Consider the following 20,747-nt stretch of genomic DNA (forward strand, 5'->3'; position numbering starts at 1 on the left):
GCACTTTATATTCATTGGGTCAGAACAACCCTAAGGGGTGGGTACTATTATTGTCCTTTTAAAATCATAAATAGCTCTTCTGAGATTAACAGGCAGCATAGCCAGGATTGGAACCCACAGCTATCTGATTCCTAAGTCTTGAGCCCCACTCAGTTCTGCCTTATGAAACTGCTAGCCATCACTTGAGACTCAGCTCAGGGGCAGGTTCCTCCAGGTGACCTTTCCTGATTCTTCCTGGGGCTCCTCCTCTGTGCAGCTTGTGTATACATCTGTCACCACATTTCTCACACTCAATATATTGACATTTTATAGACCAATCTGCTTCCTCATCGGTCAGAGAACTCCTCAGAGCAGGGATGGTCCCGGTTATTTTTTTGCATCCCTGATGCCTAGCACATGTTAATTGCCTCACTGAATGCTGGTTATTCTAGGTAATTTGTTTCCTTTTCCTCTCTACCTATTCAGTTAGTGAACAAGTTCTGCTAATAGTGGTTTCCTACATATTTCTTTATACTGTTCTTTTCTCTCAATTTCCACTGCCAGAACTTAGCACTGAGCTCTTTGAGATCATAGAGGAAGGGTATCTAACCTAATAGTGTAGTCCAGGCAGCTTCTATAGGGGTGTCCCTAAAGCTTGAAAAATGAGTCAGAGATACATTGGTAAAGAAAGATGGGAAGGGCCTCCAGGTAGAAGAAAAAGCACAAATTAAGGCACAGAGGTGTGAAAACAATTTGGTCTGCATGGAGGAATAGAAGGGGTTTAGCATGTGTTACTAAAGATAAATAAATATGCCTGGCTGAGATTAGCGGAATGAGGGTGAAAAGGCAGCTAGGCAGGATTGTTATGGAGCTTGAGCTTTGATGTTTTTTTCTGTACGTGATAAAATAGGCGTCTGTACAGGGAGCAGTGGGGACACAGAGGAGTGAATACTTATACCTGTGGGGCCAAGTAAAACTTAGGCTTTTCTATATTTCTATTATTCGTAGACTAACAATACCATTTATTCCCCTGCTAGCTATGTGCCTAGTATAGCGCTTAACGTACATTATCTCAACTAACCCTCACAACATCCTGTGCAATAGGTGTTATTGCCTTTACACATAAGAGGGAAAGGAGGCTCAGACGGATTAATATTGTTCCTAAAGTCACAGCTACAAAGATAGCTCAGGTCTGAAGAGTTCTTAAGCACTAGACAATATTCTGCTAAAGAGAGCTTCTTGAGGTCATGGATCATGTCTTTTGTGTGTATGTGTTCTCAGACGTAGGTCTTAGATAAACATCAGTTGAATAAATGAGTGGATGACCTTTCACTTTCTCCAGGCCGAAAAAAAGAGAAAAATCACGTGGTGACGTCACTGGGGAACAGCCTGACCGCCAGGGGGCGCTGTGAGCGTCTCAGCGCAGCGGGGCTCCATTGCGGACGCCTAGCTAATTCCGGTCCTTTGACTGGATCTCAACCAATCCCTGCGCTTCGAGAGAGCAGGCGGCCGGTGGGCGGGGTCCCAAGCGGGGCCCCGCGGGCCGCTGGGAGCGGCCGCGTGGGTGTTGCTGGCCAGGGAGCCAAGGGCGGGGGCCGGACGGAAGAGTGCGGGCAGCGGCTCAGGTGAGCACGCGGCTTCAGCAGACAGTTTCCTTTCCCGTAGCGGCTGCCGGGGCCGCCCGTTGCCGTGGCGACGGCTCCTGGTCTTGACCTCTGAGTTATCGGAGAGGTGATCGCCAGTGTCCGCTCCGGCTCTGGCCTGGCCTGACATCTACCTCTTTCCCGGGGCTCGGAGGTCGAGTCTCGGCTTCCAGCTGACCCCCTGCGGCCAAAGCTTCTCGGCCTTAGGCACGTGGGTGAGGACGGACGTTGCTGACAAGGCCGCGAGCGTGGTAGAATAGGGGTAGGGGACCGGGAGATCAGCAGAGGGAGAAGAGTAGATACTTGGACCCTGACCTCACTTGCGCTCCCGTCTCTGGACTTGGCTCTATTGACGGTCAGGGTTAATCTTCCTTTCAGATCTCCTCTGTCTTATTAGCAATGATCAAATCTCAGACTCTGTGATTTCGGGTCTCATTGGGCCTCCAGGGCCCTGGCATAAGAGCAGGTTTCCCGGCAACCCAGTTGACCTTTACCGGACGCTTAGGTTTCCTCCATGCGGGGCTGGAAATAGGCGTCACAGTATTTGCGAGACTTTTTTGTCTCTTTCATTTTAATACCCTGAGGATGACTTGTTAGAATATTTGGCTTCTTATAATCAGCAGAGGCACCTGATGTGTTCTTGCCACCTTTTGAGGGTGGGTGAGTTCAACAAACTTTTTGGGAGTATTTTATGCCATGCCAGGTGGGAGGAGTGGGGGACAGATAGGGCACAGTGGGGCTTACAGACATCGTCCTTGCCCTCTTGGAGCTTAAAGTGTTTTGAGACATACAGACAAGTGGGGTAGGCCAGCACAGTGTGTGACACAGAAGTGGTTCTAAGTGTTGAATAAATGAGTGAATTGACTTATTTGAAAATGATTAGAATGTAAGCAGGAGGATAGAGACCTTGTACTGCATGTGAGAGATAATAGTTGTGGACTCATACTTGATACGTTTTAAGAAAAATTGGAAATCTGAATGGAGAGTTTCTTTTTAGGGAAGTATTTACTTTTAAAGGGAATTTTCTTAAAAGGTGAGAAAGAAGATGGAAAGTGTTAGGTTGAGATTCTCCAGGGTTGCCACTTTTAACAACTTCTGAATCTTTTAATTTCACAAATCTCTGAATATAATCTTAGAGTTTGGAAAAAAAGACGCTCTTCTAGGTAGTGAAATGCCAAACTTGTGAGAAAAAATTGCAGAAGCTCTCCCCAAATCCAAAATATGGATAGAAACCGTACACCTTTCTGCAGTGTGTTCATTCCACTAGAAAGAGCACGGGCTTTGAAGTTGGAGAGGCCTGAGTTCAAAATCAGTGGCTCTATTCCTTCTAGTGATTTGGGTAAGTTATCAATGTCCCAGAGCCTTTGTGGCTTTAGAAATCTGAGCTTATATTTCCTACTTCATAGAGGTATTGTGAAGATCTGGTGGAGGAGACCAGCATGAATTGTCCAGCAGAGTGCCTGGTGCTAAGGTAAAGGACCCAGAGGGGAGTCTTGGAGCTGATGCAGTTCTTTCCCTGAAAAGGCCCATTAAAGTCTTAGGTCCACAGAATGCTGGGATTCCTTCACAGAGAATTGGAACCAGAGAGAGAGAGAGTCATCTTATCCTTGGTAAGGTTATATAGCAGAGATAGAGAAATAGCTACAGGAACTCAAATGGAATGATCTTTTAATTGTTAATAATGGTAGTAATCATTATTGGGCTATTAGAGTGACCCAATATGTGCTTTTTTACATCATTTTGGTGGTGTCTTCATTTCAGGAGACCTTGGTGAGCATTCCACTTCCTTTTTTTTTTTTCTGCTGTGGCTTGTATAGTGTTTTTTGTTTCTGTTTTTGTTTTTCACAGAATTTTCAAGTCCTCGTGTGTCCAGAGTATATGTATAACGGATTGGTAATATTTTTAGGAGCTTATTATGCAAATGCGAGAATATGGGTTTGGTTGAAGAGAGTGTATTTTGAAAGTCTTTTGGCCAGCAGATTTGTAAAGTATAGGTTTGTCTCATTGTTAGAGAAATCAAGTTCACAATAGGGAAAAAAAACATTATTTATCTTTAAAATCTAGAATGGCTGGGTAACAGTTTGGAGTTACCCATGTATACTTTACGTGAAGCAAAGTAATTACTCATTATCCTGGAGCCAGGAGACCTGCAGTGGGATTGTGGGTGGTGGGGAAAGGGTGACTGTGCTCATGGAGAAAATTGTGTAGAGCAGAGAAAGGCTTCTTTCCCATTCTTGAAAGGTTAACAAACTGGAGGAGGGCCTGGGGTCAACAACAGGATTGAAGCTTTATTACATAAGGCCCGGAGGTCCCCTCGTGGGAAACTCTGCCATTCACAGCTGCATAATTGTCATAGAATATAGTACATAAAATGGAGAGTCTTTTCCCCTTCCCTAACTACTTAATCTTTTGAAATTTCCTAGATTGTTTCAGGGACCCAACTGTTGCATAAAGCAAGCTACCCTCTTGTGTTACTCTTCATGGGGTAGATGCTCAGTAAATTGTGCCAGAGAGCCCTGGTAGGTTGTCCATATTTGGTGGAGAGGAGGTGCTGGTGTTCCCCTAATGCTGCCTTGTGCTCCTCTGCAGATGTCATGTGGCCTGTGCTTTGGACCGTGGTACGTACCTATGCTCCCTATGTCACATTTCCTGTGGCCTTCGTGGTCGGGGCTGTAGGCTACCACCTGGAATGGTTCATCAGGGGAAAGGATCCTCAACCCATGGAGGAGGAGAAGAGCATCTCTGAGCGCCGGGAGGACCGCAAGTTGGATGAGCTGCTAGGCAAGGACCACACCCAGGTGGTGAGCCTTAAGGACAAGCTGGAATTTGCCCCTAAAGCTGTCCTGAACAGAAACCGCCCGGAGAAGAATTAATGAAGGACACAGGGCCATATGGGTCCTTCTGTAGGCTGTGTGACTGGTCCCACCACCATGTTGACCCAGCTCCAGAACTCATATCAGATTTGTTTTGTCGCTTCTGGCCCCTCCAACACCACCCAGCCACATGCATACTGGCTGCTCTCCTATGACCAGGCAGACGCACTAGCAGCAGAGAGGCCAGTGAAGAAGAGGGCCCTGGAAGGTTCTGGCCCACAGGTTGCATCTGTCGTATGGTGGCTACAACTGCCCAGGCTTTTGCACTTTTAGAAGCATTGCTGGGAAGAATGTTATGAAATGAACATTGTCTCTTAGTCTCTGCAGGGAGAGAATTTGGCCTCAAGCAGAAGTGGCTGGGGTTGGGATGTTGCCTTAGGAGGGATACCACATGTCTGGTTCTTGTTCGCATGGGAAGAAATCAAAAATCCGCCTGTCTCCCTTCACTAGTTTGCCCTGTCCTTTGTGCTCACTCTTCCTGAAATCCTGTTCTATCAGCTTAGGAAGGGGATTCCTTGGGGAAGGAGAGCTTTTTTTTTTGTTCTTGGAAGCCCAGGCTGTTCACCTTGGGGCAGGTGAATTTGCTCAAAAACAATCACCATCTTTTACCCCTGTTACCATATAGTGTAAAACCTGATTAAAGTGGCATCTGAGAACCTTATTGATCTAATCCTATCTTCCAGATGGTGTTTGGGATCTCCTTGGGAGTTATGCAAGTACAGGTGTTATAGCGTAGGATAACACTGGCCTTTAACTAAGGCCTCTGGGGCCTTGGAAGCTTTGTTTTACAAGTGTGGTTGCACTGGGTCCTGGAGGTTGTGACTCCTGGAGGTGCAGGTTCCCAAGGGCCTTTCTGTCCTGATAACATAGGCATATTGGACCTTTCAGAGTCTAAATTAGAATAGACTCTTAACAATTGCTATCAAATTTTCCAATTACATGCACACACTTTTCCCTATAAAAGTAATACACATACATTAAAGGACATTTGGTAGGGATTTTTAAAATCACGCACAGTCCCAGGGCTCTAGTACAACTAAAAAGTTAACATTTTGTTATCTTTCTCTAATTCTCACATTGCTTTTTTAGATAGTTGTCATTATTGTACATTTAATTTTATATTTTTCACATAATGTTTAATATATTTTCCATCTTATCACATGGTCTTCATAATTATAATTGTTTTTAATAACTGCATAATTGATCAGGTGGAAACAGCATAGTTTGTTTTAACAATTTCCTTATTGCTGGACATTTGGGCTGTTTCTGATTGTTCACTAGTATAAGCAGTGCAATGGATACCTTATATAAGGCTTTTCCTGCATTTTGGACTAAACGGTAAGAACAGCAAATGGCATTTTGGATGAAATGGGATGAGCAGTTTTAGGGGTCTTGGCACATAATACCAGATGTCTTTCCTAAAGGGCTGTAGGAGCTTATACTAAAAGCTACCACTTAAGATGCTGCTGGTGAGGTTGGAAGGGGAGCGAGAGCAGAGGCCAGGAAGAGGCAGAAGCACCTATTGCTTCATGAGGTTGACCGACTTAACCTAAGTGAGTAAAGGCAAGTAATGCTCATTTGATGAAGAACAAACTGCCTTTAAGAAGGCGAAGAGTGTTTGCCCGGCTTCATATCAAGATTTGAGGCCTGATGGTGTTAACAGGTGGTGCAGGTAGAATTCCTGAACAGGTAGAGATAGTAGCTGTGGTATGAGAGGAGCTGGGAGGATGTGGGAGTTAGTGGCCAGAGAGAGGTCAAGTTGGTGGCTTTCCCTCGGTCGCTGAGACCCACTGGGAGTGTTGAAATGAGCTGCTGTTGCTTCTCAGGGACGAAGTCTGATGGGGAGTGTGGGGGAGGAGTGTCTGCCACTGCTTCTGAAAAGGATATGCCATTGCTCCGCTAGGTCACAGGCTCGGGCTGATGGGCAGGCTTCATTGACAGACCAGTGCTGCTGCCGTGTGGCAGTGCTGAGCATGACCAAGCCTGGGATTTCTTCCCTGGGCTTCGGAGTAGCAACTGCAGATGCCTACAGGGGTCAGTGAGGTGGCTTAAATGAGCCGGCCAGGACGGCACTGGAAAGCACGGGCCTGCCTACAGGGGGCAGTCGCTATTCAGCATCTTCCAGTTTGTGCTGCTTGCTCAGTGGTATCAGGTTTTTCAGGTTTTCTTCTAAAAGATGCTAGAAATTCAGATTTTTGTGTGTGTATAATCTGATTTCTAAATGTCGACAATTCAATTTTTAAAAAACTTCGAAGCATGTTAACATACCCGTAGTGTATGTTTGATAGCAATTGTTAATTTGACCTAGTGGCTGCCAATTTGCAAATAATTTTTCTTTGGCAACCTAACAGTTTGTGGTAAATATTAAATCTCAGGAGTGGTTTCCTTTGAAACACTTTTGAGCATCCTGCACATATGTAGTGTAACATCAGCCTAAGCAAAACATTAGAGGACCGAAAATTTTGCTACAGAAACTACCGAAAACATGTCCCCGTAGACTGAGACATTTTTGGGTTTTCAGTTACTTCAGAAAAACCCTATCACTGCTGGTGCATCTCCTCCCAGTGTCTGCCCGAGGAAGGCCTCTCTTTGGGAATCTGAGTTGCTCCCCACTTCCTATCTTGATTTGATTGTGCCCCCTTTTAAACAATTTCATTTCCTAGGGCTTGCCCTCACTGAATTTCTGCCTCCAGCAAATCTATCAATATTCTTAGTTAGCTTTCTTTCCCATGGGCTGGCTGAGACCTGCTGCTTGGTGCTCTAAGATTATGTGTGCTCTCTTGCCTCTGCTAGGTGGCATTAAATAGCAGGGTTGATGTGGATGTGGGCAAAGGCAGGTCAGGGTTGCTGGGATGAAGCAGGAAGCTGGGCACGGACTGGTGTTCTTCCATGTTTGCCGGCTCACTTTGGCGGCATGTGACCCTCTCTTGGATTGGCCCAATGGTCATGGTTCACTGAAGCACTTCGGTTAGTGGATGTGCTTGAGGCTTTTTGTTTACCCCACCTTGGGTCTCTTCTCAGCCCAACGATGCTGGTGGCTTTAGAGCAGGTTTACCCTGAGCATGGCAGAAATCACTTCTGTTCCCTCAGCAGCCCAGTGTTGCAGTGTCTGGTGCTTTTCCATTCTCTCTGGAGCCTTTCCTGTGCCTGTTGCTGTGTTAGCACAAATCAGCTGGGCAGCTGCCAGTACAAGCCTGCCAGGGAGCCCTTTGACTCCTGTCAGCTTCCCAGGGTCTCAGGCTGGTGGGGCTGTCGGCTGAGTGAAACACTGTGCATTAGTCTCCCCAGAGTCACTTGGGAGCCAGACAATGAAAACGAAAAAGCTCCTATCTGGCCTCACTTTTCCTTTTCCACTTTGGCATGGGTCTCCTGGCACTCGTAGAGTGGTGAGCCAGGGCACTGTGGTAGACTAAAAGTAAAGTGGGTTCTAGAGTCTGACAGACTTGAGTTATGAATACTGCCGCAACAAGTAGCTGAATGACCTTGGCAAGTCACTTAGCCTTTCTGAGCCTCAATATCCTCATGCGTAAAATGAAATAAGTACCTGTTTTTTGCTGGGTTATTGTGAGAAAGTAACATGTAAGATTCCTGGCAGAGTTCATGGCAGCCAGTAGGTTCTCAATAAATGTTAGCTGCTTTAATTTTATTGCCAGAAATGCCTCCATTTCCTGCAGTAGCTGCATGTATTCTTGTGATCCTGGTGAGGTGGGGATGGAGGCAAGAGCCGCCTTTGCTAGGAGAATGGTCACAGGGACCCTCACCAGGATCACAGGAAGGACTGTCTCGCATAAGAACCAAGCTGGCTGGGAGATCGTAAGCTTCAGACCTGTGTTACTTAGTCATAGTTCCACTGGTGCGGTCTGCAAGGTCAGAGACGAGAAGTGGGGAGGAAGGTGTCGTGGGATGCCCAAGAGAGTCATGTATCGGGAGAATAGGTAGAGGACTTGGAGGCAAGACAACTGGGTGACCTGAGACGTTCCCCTTCACCTCACCTGGCCTCGGTGTCCCCACCTGCAAAATGGGGGTACTGATATTGTGTTCCCTGCTGATGGTGTAGAAAGGGTGTAAGAAGAGTGAGAAATCAGTTTAGAGAGTGCTTTGAAAACACGCAGGTGCTATGTTATATCCCAGTAAAACCTTGCTTTTATCGAATTGAGGTCGCAGCCAGTCTGAATAATGAAATAGAAATAAATGCTCTTTTATTCCTTTTCTGTATGCGGTCTCAAAGTATTTGGTAAATAGAAGTCTTTGGGGAATTAACTTTAAGAGTTAAAGAGGAGTAACTAGTAATTAGTGTATCAGTTCTAGTGGTGCCTCTGATGTAATTAAAAAGTTTGTTCTTTTTGAATTAAATTTGTTAACAGTAGTTACCTGTTTGTCACATCCTTTTTTACATAATGCAAAGGGAAACCTTGGCTTTGTTTTTTTGTTTAAAAATTCCACAGGGGTCTCCCAAATATTTGAGATTTTAAAAGATTTTTATTGGCAACCCCATAGGGACAGCTTTTCTGTCTAGAAGGGTACAAAGTCCTTTGTGCCTTTATACCCCTCTCAACCGTCCTGGTTCTCTTACTTCCAATCCTGGCTCCACTGGCTGTTTCTATTCGCTTTTAGGCCTGAGCTGCCAAGCGCAGCCGGAGGAATTTGTATAACCCTATTGCCTGGTGCTCTCCACTTATGGTTTCTGGGTACAATCTTCAGGTGTTTTGTTTTTTCAACAAGCTCCCTAGCTCCCCAGCCCCATCCCCGCACGCCTCCTCACCCTTTGCCGCTTGCTCTCCACCTCCATCACTGCAGTGATGAAGTCATTTTGCCAAAAGCGTCTATAATTTCGTCATTTTGGTCCTTGTCATACTGTAGCTCTTTGCAGTGTTCTGCACTCTTTGTGGAATTCTGTTTTGATAGCAGTACCTTCGCAGGGTCCTGTCCCAGCTCTCCCCTCATTCTCCTGAAATGTGCGTGTTCTCCCAGCTCATCCTTGACTCTTCTTGCTGGATAGTTTTAGCCTCATCTATGGCTTCAGCCACCACCTATATCTACCTTGATGACTCCTAAATATCTATTTCTGGTTGTGAATTTCCCCTCAAACTCCAGATCATCTCTGCAACAGCTTACTATACATCTCTGTCTAGATTTCCCACATATTCTGATGGTTAAAAGTGTTGACCTGGGTTTGAAGCTTAACTCTGTAAAGTAGTTGTGTGGCTAGATAACTTCTCTAAACATCATCTGTAAAATGGGGGTGATTCTGCCTACCTCACAGAGTTGTGAAGATTGAGAGGTTTCTCCTAAAACACCCAGCATGGTGTTTGGCATACAGTCCGTCTTCTCCATCCTGTTGCTCACGTCATTTCTGACTCTCCCTGTCCCCGTCATGGGTTCCATCACCAATCTGCGGTGACCTGCTCCTTCTGTATCTGGAATTCCTCCTCTGTTCTCCATCTTACTTCCTGCTTCAGGCCTTTGTCCACTCTTGCCTAAATTTTTTAAAAAATTAATTAATTTATTTTTTATGGTGACATTGGTTAGCGAAATCCAATGTTTCAGCTGTACACTTTAACAGTAAGGCATATATATATTTACACTGTGTGTTTACCTCTCATAGTTAGATTTCTTTCTGTCACCGTGTATTTGACCCCCTTTACCACGTCTACCACTCCCCTCCCCGCTTCTTGCCTAAATTTTTGATCTCCTGAAAATTCTCTTCATTTCTGCCAGCATTTTCTTTCTAAAACACATCTTTGATGAGATCACTCCTTAAAGACCTCTGTGGCTCCTCTCTCTCACCAGAGCCTCTTGCATGCCATGCAAAATCCTGCAACACCTTGCCCCAGCCTCCCTCCCGTCACTCCCAGGGTAGATCCTAATTTTTCCCATTTCCTGAACATGTCATGCTCGTTGAGTCCTGATGCGTCCGTATGCACTGTGCCTCGTGCCTCCCTGGTTACCTGGCGAGCTCCTATTACACTACAACATTTAGCAAATGTAGGTTCGTACCCACTCTCCTGGGCAGAGTCCTTGCTGTTCTAGCTCTGTGTTCATTCTGCTGCTGCAGCATTTGTTACAAGGCACTGTGATGGGTGTGTGTCCACTCCCCCACAAGACTGTGAGTTCCTTGAGGGCAGGAACAAAGTCTCCGCCTCTGACAGAGGGCCTTGCACAGAATCATTTTTAATAAATGTCGAATGAATGAAGAAGCCCCTGAGTGTGATTCTGGGATGGAGCAGGTGCTGGGGCTGAGTGCAGAGACAAGCCTCTTTCAAAGATGGGGAACATGGCTTCCAGGTGTGTGCTTTGAGATGCTGGGCAGCCTCGAGCTCAGGGCAGCAGTGTTTTGCTACAGCTTTGCCTTCTCCAAGGCTGGTAAAGAGCTAAACCCAAAAGAAGGGCTGGCTTACATTTCCCAGGGGAAGCGGGGCTTGGGCCAAGGGCTGGCCTTCCCCACTGGGTAGGACATGGACCAGCATAGCTCGTGATGAATTTGACCCTGATGACTCTGTAGTGGGGAACAATGTCCTCAGGAAAGCATTCAGGAAACCCTTCGTGTAGCAGTGATCAAAGCTCTGCAGCAGTCCAGCAGGGTGGGTGGGAACACTCCAAGGAACCTGGCAAGGCCCTGGGGTCAGTGCCCAGGGGACTATTTGATGCCCTTACCAGGTGGGGCTCACCCTCAGCCTCAGCAGACCGCCGGGATGACCCTGTGGGATACGGAAGTCCTGGGAAGGTGTGGGAATACGTGGAAGCCTGAGGGACTGCTGTTTCTGGAGTGTCTCTGCTTTGTCTCCCTTTTTCCCTTAGCATCTTCACTCTGGCTGAGGCCTGAGAGGGTAGGGTAGGCTGGTAGGGCGAGGTGGAAGGATGCTTTAAAAACAGATGCGGCAGTCTTTGTTTTCCTCATTTCATCAAGAAGCTGGTGTAAAACTTCTTGTATTTGTATGAAGCCCTCTTCTCATTTGCCCCTCATCCCCAAGGAGTTCAAATGGAAGGCAGAAGAGTGCTGGTTCTCGTTAGGCTGACAAAGGAGATCCGATGCCCAGAGCGGGAAACGGCTCACCCAAGATAACACAGGGAATTCTTGGCAGAGCTGGGCTTGCAGCCACCCGTGCTTTCCTCCCCTTCCTAATTTGCATCTTGTCATCACACCAAACCAAGGTCGGCTGGCCTGTAGACCGGTTGACTTGATGAGGGAAACACCCTCGAGTGCCAGCTGGCCATCAGGCACAGAGTAGGCACAGCTACAGCCCCTCTGCTGGCAGCTCACATAACTTAAACCTCTGATGGAGGCTGCAGCCTGCTTTTCCTGCCCACTTCCTGGTTTCATTTTCCCAATGCACAGACCAAAGATAAACCTTTGAGGTACCTCTGCCCCTTTGATGCTCTCCAAGCTGTTTTCCCCACGTGTGGGAGGGTAAGAGGTCACAGTCTTTCCCACGGATAGAGTCCTGTGTTTATAATTTGGTTGATTGATGACAAGGTAGATTGTTCAGCTGCTATTGTCCCTAAAGGCCTGTCCTTGGCTGGTTTTTGCCTCGCTGACATACTTTGGGGCCTGTATGGGCTCAGATCCCAGCCCTCTCTTAGGCCCTCCGAGAAACTCAGTTCTGGAGTTAGACTATTTGGGTTCAAAGCCCAGCGCTGCCACTTAACAGTAGTGTGGGCTTTACCAAGCTACTTAACTTCTCTGTTTTAATCTCATGTGTCAGATGGAGCTAATATATTACTTATCTCAGGGTTATTGTAAGGATTAAAAGAAAACTCACGCAAGGCATTTGGAACAGAGACCCATATAATTAGCACTTAGGAACAGTTGGTTATTTTGATTAGTAGTATTTTTCCATCCCATGGATTTATCCACACTTTAAGACTCTGGTCTCTCTCTGGGCTCTAAAAGGGGGAGCCTGAATGTGAAGGGGAAACAGGCCTACAGTAATGCTGTGGCAGAGGCTGGGGAATGGTGAGGTACCTTGATCTTTAGCCCAGAGGCCCTTTGGTTCTGCTATTTGATGCTTCTCTGCCTCTTGTTGGCCTCCCCCACTCCCCTATCCCTTCTACACTGCCTTGGAATCTTGTGGCATCCCCAGTTCCAGATAGGGGCTATATAGAGGTAGATGCGAACAAAACCAACTCTATTTTTGTATCCTAGAGTTTCTACGCTGTGATCTTTGACCAACCTTAATGTCCTTAGCAAAGCATAGGTTCCTTAAAGTATTTCCATAAATATTTTTGTTAGTAAGAGCTCGAATGGCATGACAGCTGAGATAAATATAGAACGGGTCATAGTATTGATCATTAACAATCTATCACAAGATCACTAGGAGGTGTGACCCCTGGCGTGTACTGCATTCTTTGTCTTGTCAATCATTAGTGCCTGAGTTATACTATTAAAAAAAGTACTGTAACGGGTGTTAGCGGAAAATTTGTGCAGAACTGCTGGGCCATCTGTCTGTTTCCACTCTATATTCCTGTAAGTAAATTACCCTATAATAAATTCTGTTATATTCTGTGGAATTGCCTGCTTTGTTTGTCAGGCTTAAGATACCTTCTCATTACGATGGCCATTACAGCTTTGCCCCACCATCGGACAGGTCCACAACACCGCAACACTCACAGCTCTGCCTTGGTTAGCCTACTGATCAACTTGCAGGCAGATGGAGATTACTGGAGGAGGCTGTAGAGGCTGAGCGGCTGAGTTGAAGGGGTTCTCTGCCTGGTTACTGTGGCTCTCAGAGCACCAACCCATTGTGAGGATCAGCTGGGAATGTGTGGCAGACCCCTCCTCATGGTCCCCCAGACAAAGCAGGGGAGGTTTGTTAGACCTGCTGGAACAGGGTACCACAGACTAGGTGGCTTAAACCACAGGAATTACTTTTCTCACAGTTCTGGAGGCTGGAAGTCCAAGATACAAGGTGGGGCGGGGTTGGTTTCCTCTGAGGCCTTTCTCCTTGATTTGGCAGATGGCCACCCTCTTGCTGCCTCTTCACATGGCGCCCTTCTGCCCAGGAGGTCCTGGTGTCTCTCTTTGTGTCCAAATCGCCCTACGAACACACCAGCTGGATTGGATTAGGGCCACTCTAAGGGCCTCGTTTTAAACTAATCACTTCATTAAAGACCATATCTCCAAATACAGTCACATTCTGAGGTATAGGGATTAGGGCTTCAACATACGGATTTTGGTGCAGGCCTATAGCAGGACAGACAGGGCAGCAGCGTGCAAGGGCCTGCCTCTGGGGAAATCTCTATAGGGGAGAGTGGCAGCAGCCGGAGCCTTGGATGTGGGGTGCTCAACCTTCTCAGGCAAGGCCCAGCTGGCTGGTCCCTGGCTGCTTGCCTGGTTCTGGGCTGAGACTGGTGCTGGCTCCTCCTCTTCCTTTCCTCAAGAGGCCTTAGGGTGGGAAGTAAACTCCAGAGGCCAGAAGGCTCTGCCAGCTGATTATCCCTGTGGTCTCTGGGGTGAAGGAACAGTCAGGGGGCCCCAGGCACGGTCCAGTCCTTCCTTTACCTTATCAGAGCCTGAAGCCCTTCCTCTAGACAACTGTTATAGGTTGGCCATGGCCCAAGCTCTCCCAAAGCACACTGACTTTGAAGGGGATGCCTGGAGCCACCCTTGCTTTAGCTGAGTTCTGCCTCTCTCTTCCAGGTAGGAGTGGTAGAAATAGCACTGAGAATCCAAACATCACTCTTATTATTTTTTTCAGAAGATTTACCCGCCTGATTGGGTTGCTTCAGACTGATACCATAGTAAAGCCTTTCCCTGCTGAGCTCATGTGTTTTTTGATAAAAACTGTATGCGGGGTGGGGAAGTGACTCAGAAGTTTGGTGAGATTCGCATTTGCCACAGATAAAGAGAGAACACCTGGCCTTGCCCTGGAGTACTCCGCCCCGCCTCCCCCCCTCCCACTTTCCAGCTAGAGAGCATTTCAGGGGCCTCTGATGGCTCATTGCCCTTCCCCAGCTCTCAGTGCCTACCTCTGAGGTCAGCAGTGTTGTTTGGTGGCTGCTGGTTCCCCCAGGGTCCAGGAGTCTGCAGGGGGAGGCAGGGACAATGATGCTTTGGGTCAGGCTGCCCCGCCTCCTGCCCAGCCAGTTCCCAGGATTGCAGAGGTTCCCTGCTTCTTGGAAAAGGCTGGAGGGCCATCACCTTGTTTCTCCTTTGGACCTTGTTAGTCTCGGGAACCTGAGGCAGATCAATCCCAGAAAAGAGAGGGGAAACCTGCTTGCTCACTGAGGTCCTTCAGCCTAAGTGTTGGGCTGGGTACTTCACTGTATCTCATTTAATCCTCCCAAGAGCCCCACAAGACAGGAAGTGTTGTCTTTATTTTTATACAGGAGGAAACTGAGATTCAGAGGCTAAGACAGGACCTTCTAAGTCACAGGTGGAGAAGGTGACCGTGCTGGGAATCGAGCCGGGTCTGCTGGCTTTTTCGCTCTTCTACACTGATGAGGTGGTCCTTCCTGATTTCACTGCCCTTTGCCTTTCTTTCTTCCCCTAGGACGGTGGAAGGAGGAGGGTGGGAAAGTCACCGAGGGCTTCCTCCTCTCCTTCCTCCCGTCTCCGGAGACTTCTTTGTTTTCCCTGATTCCTGGACACTCTGGGCCTGGGCGGCCCAACTGGCTGAGTTGCAGCTCTCAGATCTCCAGTGGCTAGATGGGATGAATGACTTCTCACCTCCTGACCTGTCCCTGCCTTCCATACCAGCTGCCCCCTCCCAAGTTACCACAATGACCTGAGCCTGATTCAGCGCCTGCTCTATTGAAGTAGAGGACAATACTCACAGAGGCAGGCTGCTGGCAGGGTGGGTGCAGCCCCTGCCTCTCTCCAGAGTTGCCTCTGGATGAAAACAAGGTCTTTGAAAAGTAACCTCACAGAGGGATCCGATCGTAGATTCCTGACTGGACGGGTCATGGTGGGTAGTCAGGTCCCAGGTGGATAACTTCTTTAGTGAAAGGTTTTAAGCCAGTGCTGTTCATTGCACTTGGGCATCTAGGTTAACACACTTTTGAAATGCCAGAAGTAATACCCCTCGAAGCGGGTATTAACTCTCAAGAGAGCACGTAACCTTGTTAAGTATCCTGTAATCCCCGCCTCGCTGTCTCCAATCTTCCTTATGTCCCCTCCTTAATTTCTAATGCATAAAAGAAGCTGCAAAACTGTTGTTCTCCAGAGTATCTGAGATCTTGCTCCCCAGCATATGTCATTAGTTTGGCTCAAATAAACTCTTATGGAAATTCTCTAGAGCTTTGATGTTTCTTACGTCGACACTTCTCCAGCACCAGGATGTTGGGGGAGGACTTTCAATGTCTGAGACAGGGAATATGGGTTCTAAGGGGGTGTGAGTGGAGGAGACAAATGGTATCTTTCCCTTTCCGCTGTATCTAAACCTGTCCCCCAGTGCCAAGCAAGGCTGAGGGTGGTAGGGCTCTGCTTCTCCTTAGCTGGGTGGCCCTGGGCCAGTGCCTTGACTTCTCTGCACCCTTACCTTTCATAAGAGGATTTACTACCTCTGTTACCAGGTGATTGAGGGGAAGGCTCTTAGCCTAGTGCCAGATCCCACAGAGACACGCAGCACATCAGCTCCCTTCTTGCCCCTGCCTTCCTGCTGGGTGGTAGGCGGTGTTGATCTCTTCGACCAGCTTCTGCTGCCAGGCAAGGTGTGTGGGGAGGCATGACCTGGGAAAGCCTTTTTCCGAGTCCAGCTGGAGCTCCCGGAGAGAGGAGGCTCCTGTCTCCCTGCCTCCCTGCTGTCTTGCTGTGCTTCGCTTTTTGCGACAGGGAGGAAGCTGAATTGTGATTGTCCATTCTGGGAAGATAAGTTTGAAGGGGTGACTCAATAAGCATTTGTAAGCCAATCGAAGGTTATCGTTCAGATGACCAGTGGATACCAGGAAGTGTGTTTCATGCGTACCAGAGGGATGCAAGTAGACATTAGAATGCCTCTCTTAGGTTGAGATCCTGGAATTGGGCGGGGGAGGGGGTACTAAGGAAGGCAGTGGAATCTTTAAAAATAGGTTGTTCTGTTCTGACTGGGCTTGGGTGGGGTTTGGCCAAGAGGTGGAGGGACTAGTCGGAGGCCAGCAGGGAGTTCACCCTTGAATCAGAAGTCAGATGAGACTGGTGGCTTCCTTGGGGGAGCAGTTTGAATACAGTAGGAGAGCCTGGCAAGGGGTGGGGGGAGGTAGGGGCGACAGGGAAGCCCTGTTTCTGCCCCTGCCCCTGCCCCCAGCTCTGCCTTGCACAGGAAGTGGGCCTTCACAATGTCAGGATACAGGAAGCTATCGGACTATTGAAGGCCACTTCCTTGTGAGCTGGTCATTCACATACATTTGTCACCAGTTATCAGGGCTTTTGGGCTCCACCATTGTCTGCAGGGACTGCAAAAGGCTAGGGGCGCCAGCGGAGGCTCTTGGATACAGAATGCACTATTGTGCTGAACTGGCAGCACCCCCTGGGGTGGGGAGGAAAGTGGTGGGTAAGAAGGGGAGGCCCGACTCTCATTGTCATTGTGATCGCACAATGGGATTGGGGGGTGGGGGTCGTCTCCTGCTCATGGGAGCCTGAACTTCTGGGAGAAGGGAAGGCTACAGCAGGACCCTGGCTTCAGGCACGATGCCAGATAGAGCTGGCAAGGTGCTCAGGACTTTTTAGCAGCAGTGGGTTTCCAGATCTCTGCCAAGAGCCAGTGTGATATAAAATGGGGTTGGAGTCAGGCAGACCATGCTCTCCCACTATCAACTGTATGACTTTGGGCAAATTGCCTCACCTCTCTGGGCTTCAGTCCTGCTCCCGTAAAACAATAGTCACAGCTACCTCCTAGGGGCGATCATCACTTGTGATAATCTGTTGAACTTCTTCGCTTGGTACCTGGCATGTAGTAAGCATCTAAGAAATGTTAGTTCCTTCTCCACCCTCATCTCCTTCCCTTCCAGCTCACTTCTGACCCCGCTGTCCGGTCCTCCAGTGAGTGAGTGAATCAGCATGTGCAGGGGGGATGAAGAGGTGTTTTAATATCAGCCCAAACAAAGCAGAGCTCTGCCATCCTTTATGCCAAGAATATCAAATCAACGGTTAATTATCTACACTAATGGACGGCATAGAAGTAGATAATTTTTCTTTGGCCATGTGCCTTTGGCCTTACGTGTGAATCCGGGTGTGTCTGAGTTCTAGAAATTCACATTAAGCCAAATAATGAAGTTGAAACTCAGGAAGACGTGAGTTACAGAACTGTCTGACAGTCGGTAGCTTTGTCCTGCCCAACCCTATCCCCCTGGTGCCGGGAAGGGGCACGTTTTTCCTCAGCTATGTGATGAAGTGGAAAACCATGGACTTTGGAGTCAGGCACTTGGGTTCAAACCTTGACTCTGGCCCTCACTAACTGTGTGGCCCTAGGCAAGTTATTAGACTTTTTTTGAGTCCCAGTCCGTTCATTTGAAATGTGGGGATACTTTTATTTACTTTGCAGGGTTTCTGTGAGGGTGAAATAAGGTAATGCATATGCCTGCCACCTAAATATCTTTTCCTTTCTTTTCTTTCCCTTTCTCTCTATCTCTGTCACTTGAGCCGTACCCTGAACAGAGAGCCCTCTCTGATGGGTCCTGGCACACGAACATGGTTCAGTGTTTGGACTTCAGAAGGTTTTACTGTCCCGCCCACCACGTGAAAGAGCCAAGACTGCACTGTCCAATACAGTAGCCACTATCCATATGTAACTATTAAAAGTAAAATGAGCTAAAATTAAAAATTGATTTCCTCACTAGCCACATTTCAAGGGTCCAATAGCCACATGTGCTGTATTGGACAGCGAAGAGAGGACATGTCCACTGTTGCAGAATGTTCTTTTGGGCAGTACCGAGCTGGAGGACGTGCTCGACTGTGGACTCTGATAAGCAGAAGGAAATAAATTATGGGGAGAGTGGATTTCGGTCACCGTGAGTTGAGTCAAATAGTGGCCCTCTACAACTTAGAGTGTCTGTGGGGTTTGGACTCTTTGTGTGGCACTTTTCCTCTATCAGAGGACACTTGGGCCAACACTCAAATGCCACGGACCTCTGAGACCGGGCTGGGAAGGCCGCTCAAACAGACCCTATGCTCCAGGTACGGTCATCGCCAGGCCTCACAAGTGAACACAGTTTGCTCTGTGTTCCACGCCTGCATGCAGGTGTGAATTGTGGCCGCATAGGCCTGCGGGAGCCACAACTGCGGTAAGACTATTTGTTCCCAGGTTTGTAGCTCTATACTTTCTTCCCCACATGTCTCCCCTCCTTGACGTAGAACCAGAACTATTTACATGACTGGCCCTGCCTTGATGTCAGTCACACAATCTCTTCCCAAGCATGGACTGTGTAGTTCCTGCATGTGACTCTAAGTCTCTCCTTAATCTTCAGGTTTAACTGCAGGTGCTGGTCCCACCACCCAGCCTGGCCTGGTCCTTGAGCACTGGCAGGCCACCGGGCTCTGGAACTAGCTTTGTTGCCAACAGCCTGGTGTGCATGACTTCTGGGCATCCCTGGACTTGGCTGTTTAACCCAGCTGCACTTTCCCTGCTTATACAGTTTATAAGCGCCGCCTGGCTTCCTGGCACCGCGACTAGCCTCTTAGTGTCCTCCCTTCTCCCCATCTCCCTCCAGAGAGGCTAGGCTCCTAAGCTGTGGACTACGGCCCTGCTCTAAATACACCCATCTCCTGAAACACCATTTCTAAAATTTATCTGCTCAGGACATCGAACTGGCCTGAAGACATTAGTGTAGAGCTGGATCTTGTCTTTGTAGTGGCTCGCCCTCCCTGCCAACTTCCTGTCCTTTCTCATCAGTGTGCACCAATGGTGAAGTCCCAGCATACCTGGCACCTGAGTCCATTGGTGTCGGCCCCATCGGCTTGCCCACCTTGGGCAGGTACACAGACAGTCACAGTAGTTAAAGTTCAGAGGAACTTGACAGGTGCTAAGGTCAGGAGTGGGTCTGGGATACCACATGAGGCCAAATGGTTCCTAAACTTGGTAGAGATCAGGTTCTCTAGCTCAGAGCCTGTTCTGCTCCCCTTGCTTATTTCACAGTCGGTGACCCTGTGGGAAACAAAGGAGAGATGGCTGACTCAAGGCCACAGTGGGGGTCTGAGAAGAGGTCAAGCATCCATCTTGCTTCTGTTGGTCGCAGGTCTCCCAGCCCTTTCCCTCCCCAAGCCTGGGGTCACTCCCTTCCCCCCTGGCACAGAGCAAGTTGTGTTCTTGTCCGCTGTCTGATATCTCCTCTTTTCCTCCCTGTCCACAGGAGTTGTGGTCAGAAAGGTGGACACTAGCAGCTGCCTAGGCCTCACCTGACTGCCAGCTGAGGGGTGGCGGTATCTGGGGAGGTGTCTCAACCCAGAAACAATGTGCTTGTCCATACCATTGTTGGGATAAACCCAAGGGACAGCCTGACTGGTGCCCCCCCGCCCAGTTCTTTGTCCTGCCTATTTTGGGATATATGGGAAAGGGCATGTGAGGACCGGACAGGGCCTTAAGCGAGTGACCACAATCCAACCTAGACTTTTCAGGCAAAAAGAACTTAATAGTTCACAGAACAGCTTCGGTGGCAGACATGAAGGTCACCTGTATGTTTCTCTCTCTCTCTGCCTCTCACCTCTGTGTCTTTATGATGGCTACGACATTTCACTGCAGACCCATTTCTTCCACGTGGAGAAAAACAGGGGTGCTGAGAGCTCCCAAGTCTTATCTATTACAGGTTTTGTCACAGGACCATTTTTGATCCTTGGTTTCTAATTCTAAAAATCCCAGAGAAGAGACACATTGGCCCAGGTACCTGTCCTTTGACTAATAGGTAGTGGCTGGGGAAGGAGAAGTGTTAGATGAGAACATGGCAGCTTCTACAGTGGCCTGTGGATGGGGTCACAGTTCCCAGAGAAGGCATTACAGGGGGAACAGGTATGACAATGCCTCTTGGGCAATGCAATGTGGGTTCAGTCCTCTCTGCTATGATGGCTTCCTACTGGAAGTGCACTGGATTTAGAAGTAGAACCGAGGTGGGGGTCATCAAGAGGATTCCTGCGACTTTGGCGTTGAAATGGACATTAGAGGTGGCCCAGGTAGACTAGGCATTTTGGAAAGAGCATGGCTATTGGAGCCAGAGACCCAGGCTTGGCACTAGCTCCACCACCTCTGCAAGTAACTTGGCCTTTCTGAGCTCTATCCCCCTCTGGGAGTGCGTGCACTGTGACTTTTCCTGGCCTCATCAACCCGTGGCTACAAATGAAATAACATTG

At 48.2% G+C, this 20,747-nt stretch overlaps 1 protein-coding gene across 6 annotated transcripts; it reads left to right on the top strand.

Annotated features, from left to right (window-relative positions):
• Window positions 1–1,456: 1,456 nt before the first annotated feature.
• SMIM12 (small integral membrane protein 12) lies at window positions 1,457–8,861 on the top strand. 6 transcript variants are annotated; one of them, XM_039851087.1, is made up of 3 exons: window positions 1,457–1,604; window positions 3,029–3,232; window positions 4,212–8,861. In XM_039851087.1, exon 3 carries the CDS (start codon window positions 4,217–4,219, stop codon window positions 4,493–4,495), a length of 279 nt encoding a protein of 92 aa, XP_039707021.1. In that variant the 5' UTR covers window positions 1,457–1,604; window positions 3,029–3,232; window positions 4,212–4,216; the 3' UTR covers window positions 4,496–8,861. The 6 variants fall into 6 exon arrangements, with proteins under 6 accessions (XP_039707021.1, XP_039707023.1, XP_039707020.1 ...); XM_039851086.1 differs by lacking the exons at window positions 1,457–1,604; window positions 3,029–3,232 and adding exons at window positions 1,616–1,829; window positions 2,759–2,961; XM_039851088.1 differs by lacking the exon at window positions 1,457–1,604 and adding an exon at window positions 1,629–1,837.
• The last annotated feature ends 11,886 nt before the right edge of the window (window positions 8,862–20,747 follow it).

The sequence above is a fragment of the Pteropus medius genome, unplaced genomic scaffold (assembly GCF_902729225.1).
Source record: "Pteropus medius unplaced genomic scaffold, Ma_sr-lr_union100, whole genome shotgun sequence".
In the NCBI taxonomy this organism is placed as follows: Eukaryota; Metazoa; Chordata; class Mammalia; order Chiroptera; family Pteropodidae; genus Pteropus; species Pteropus medius.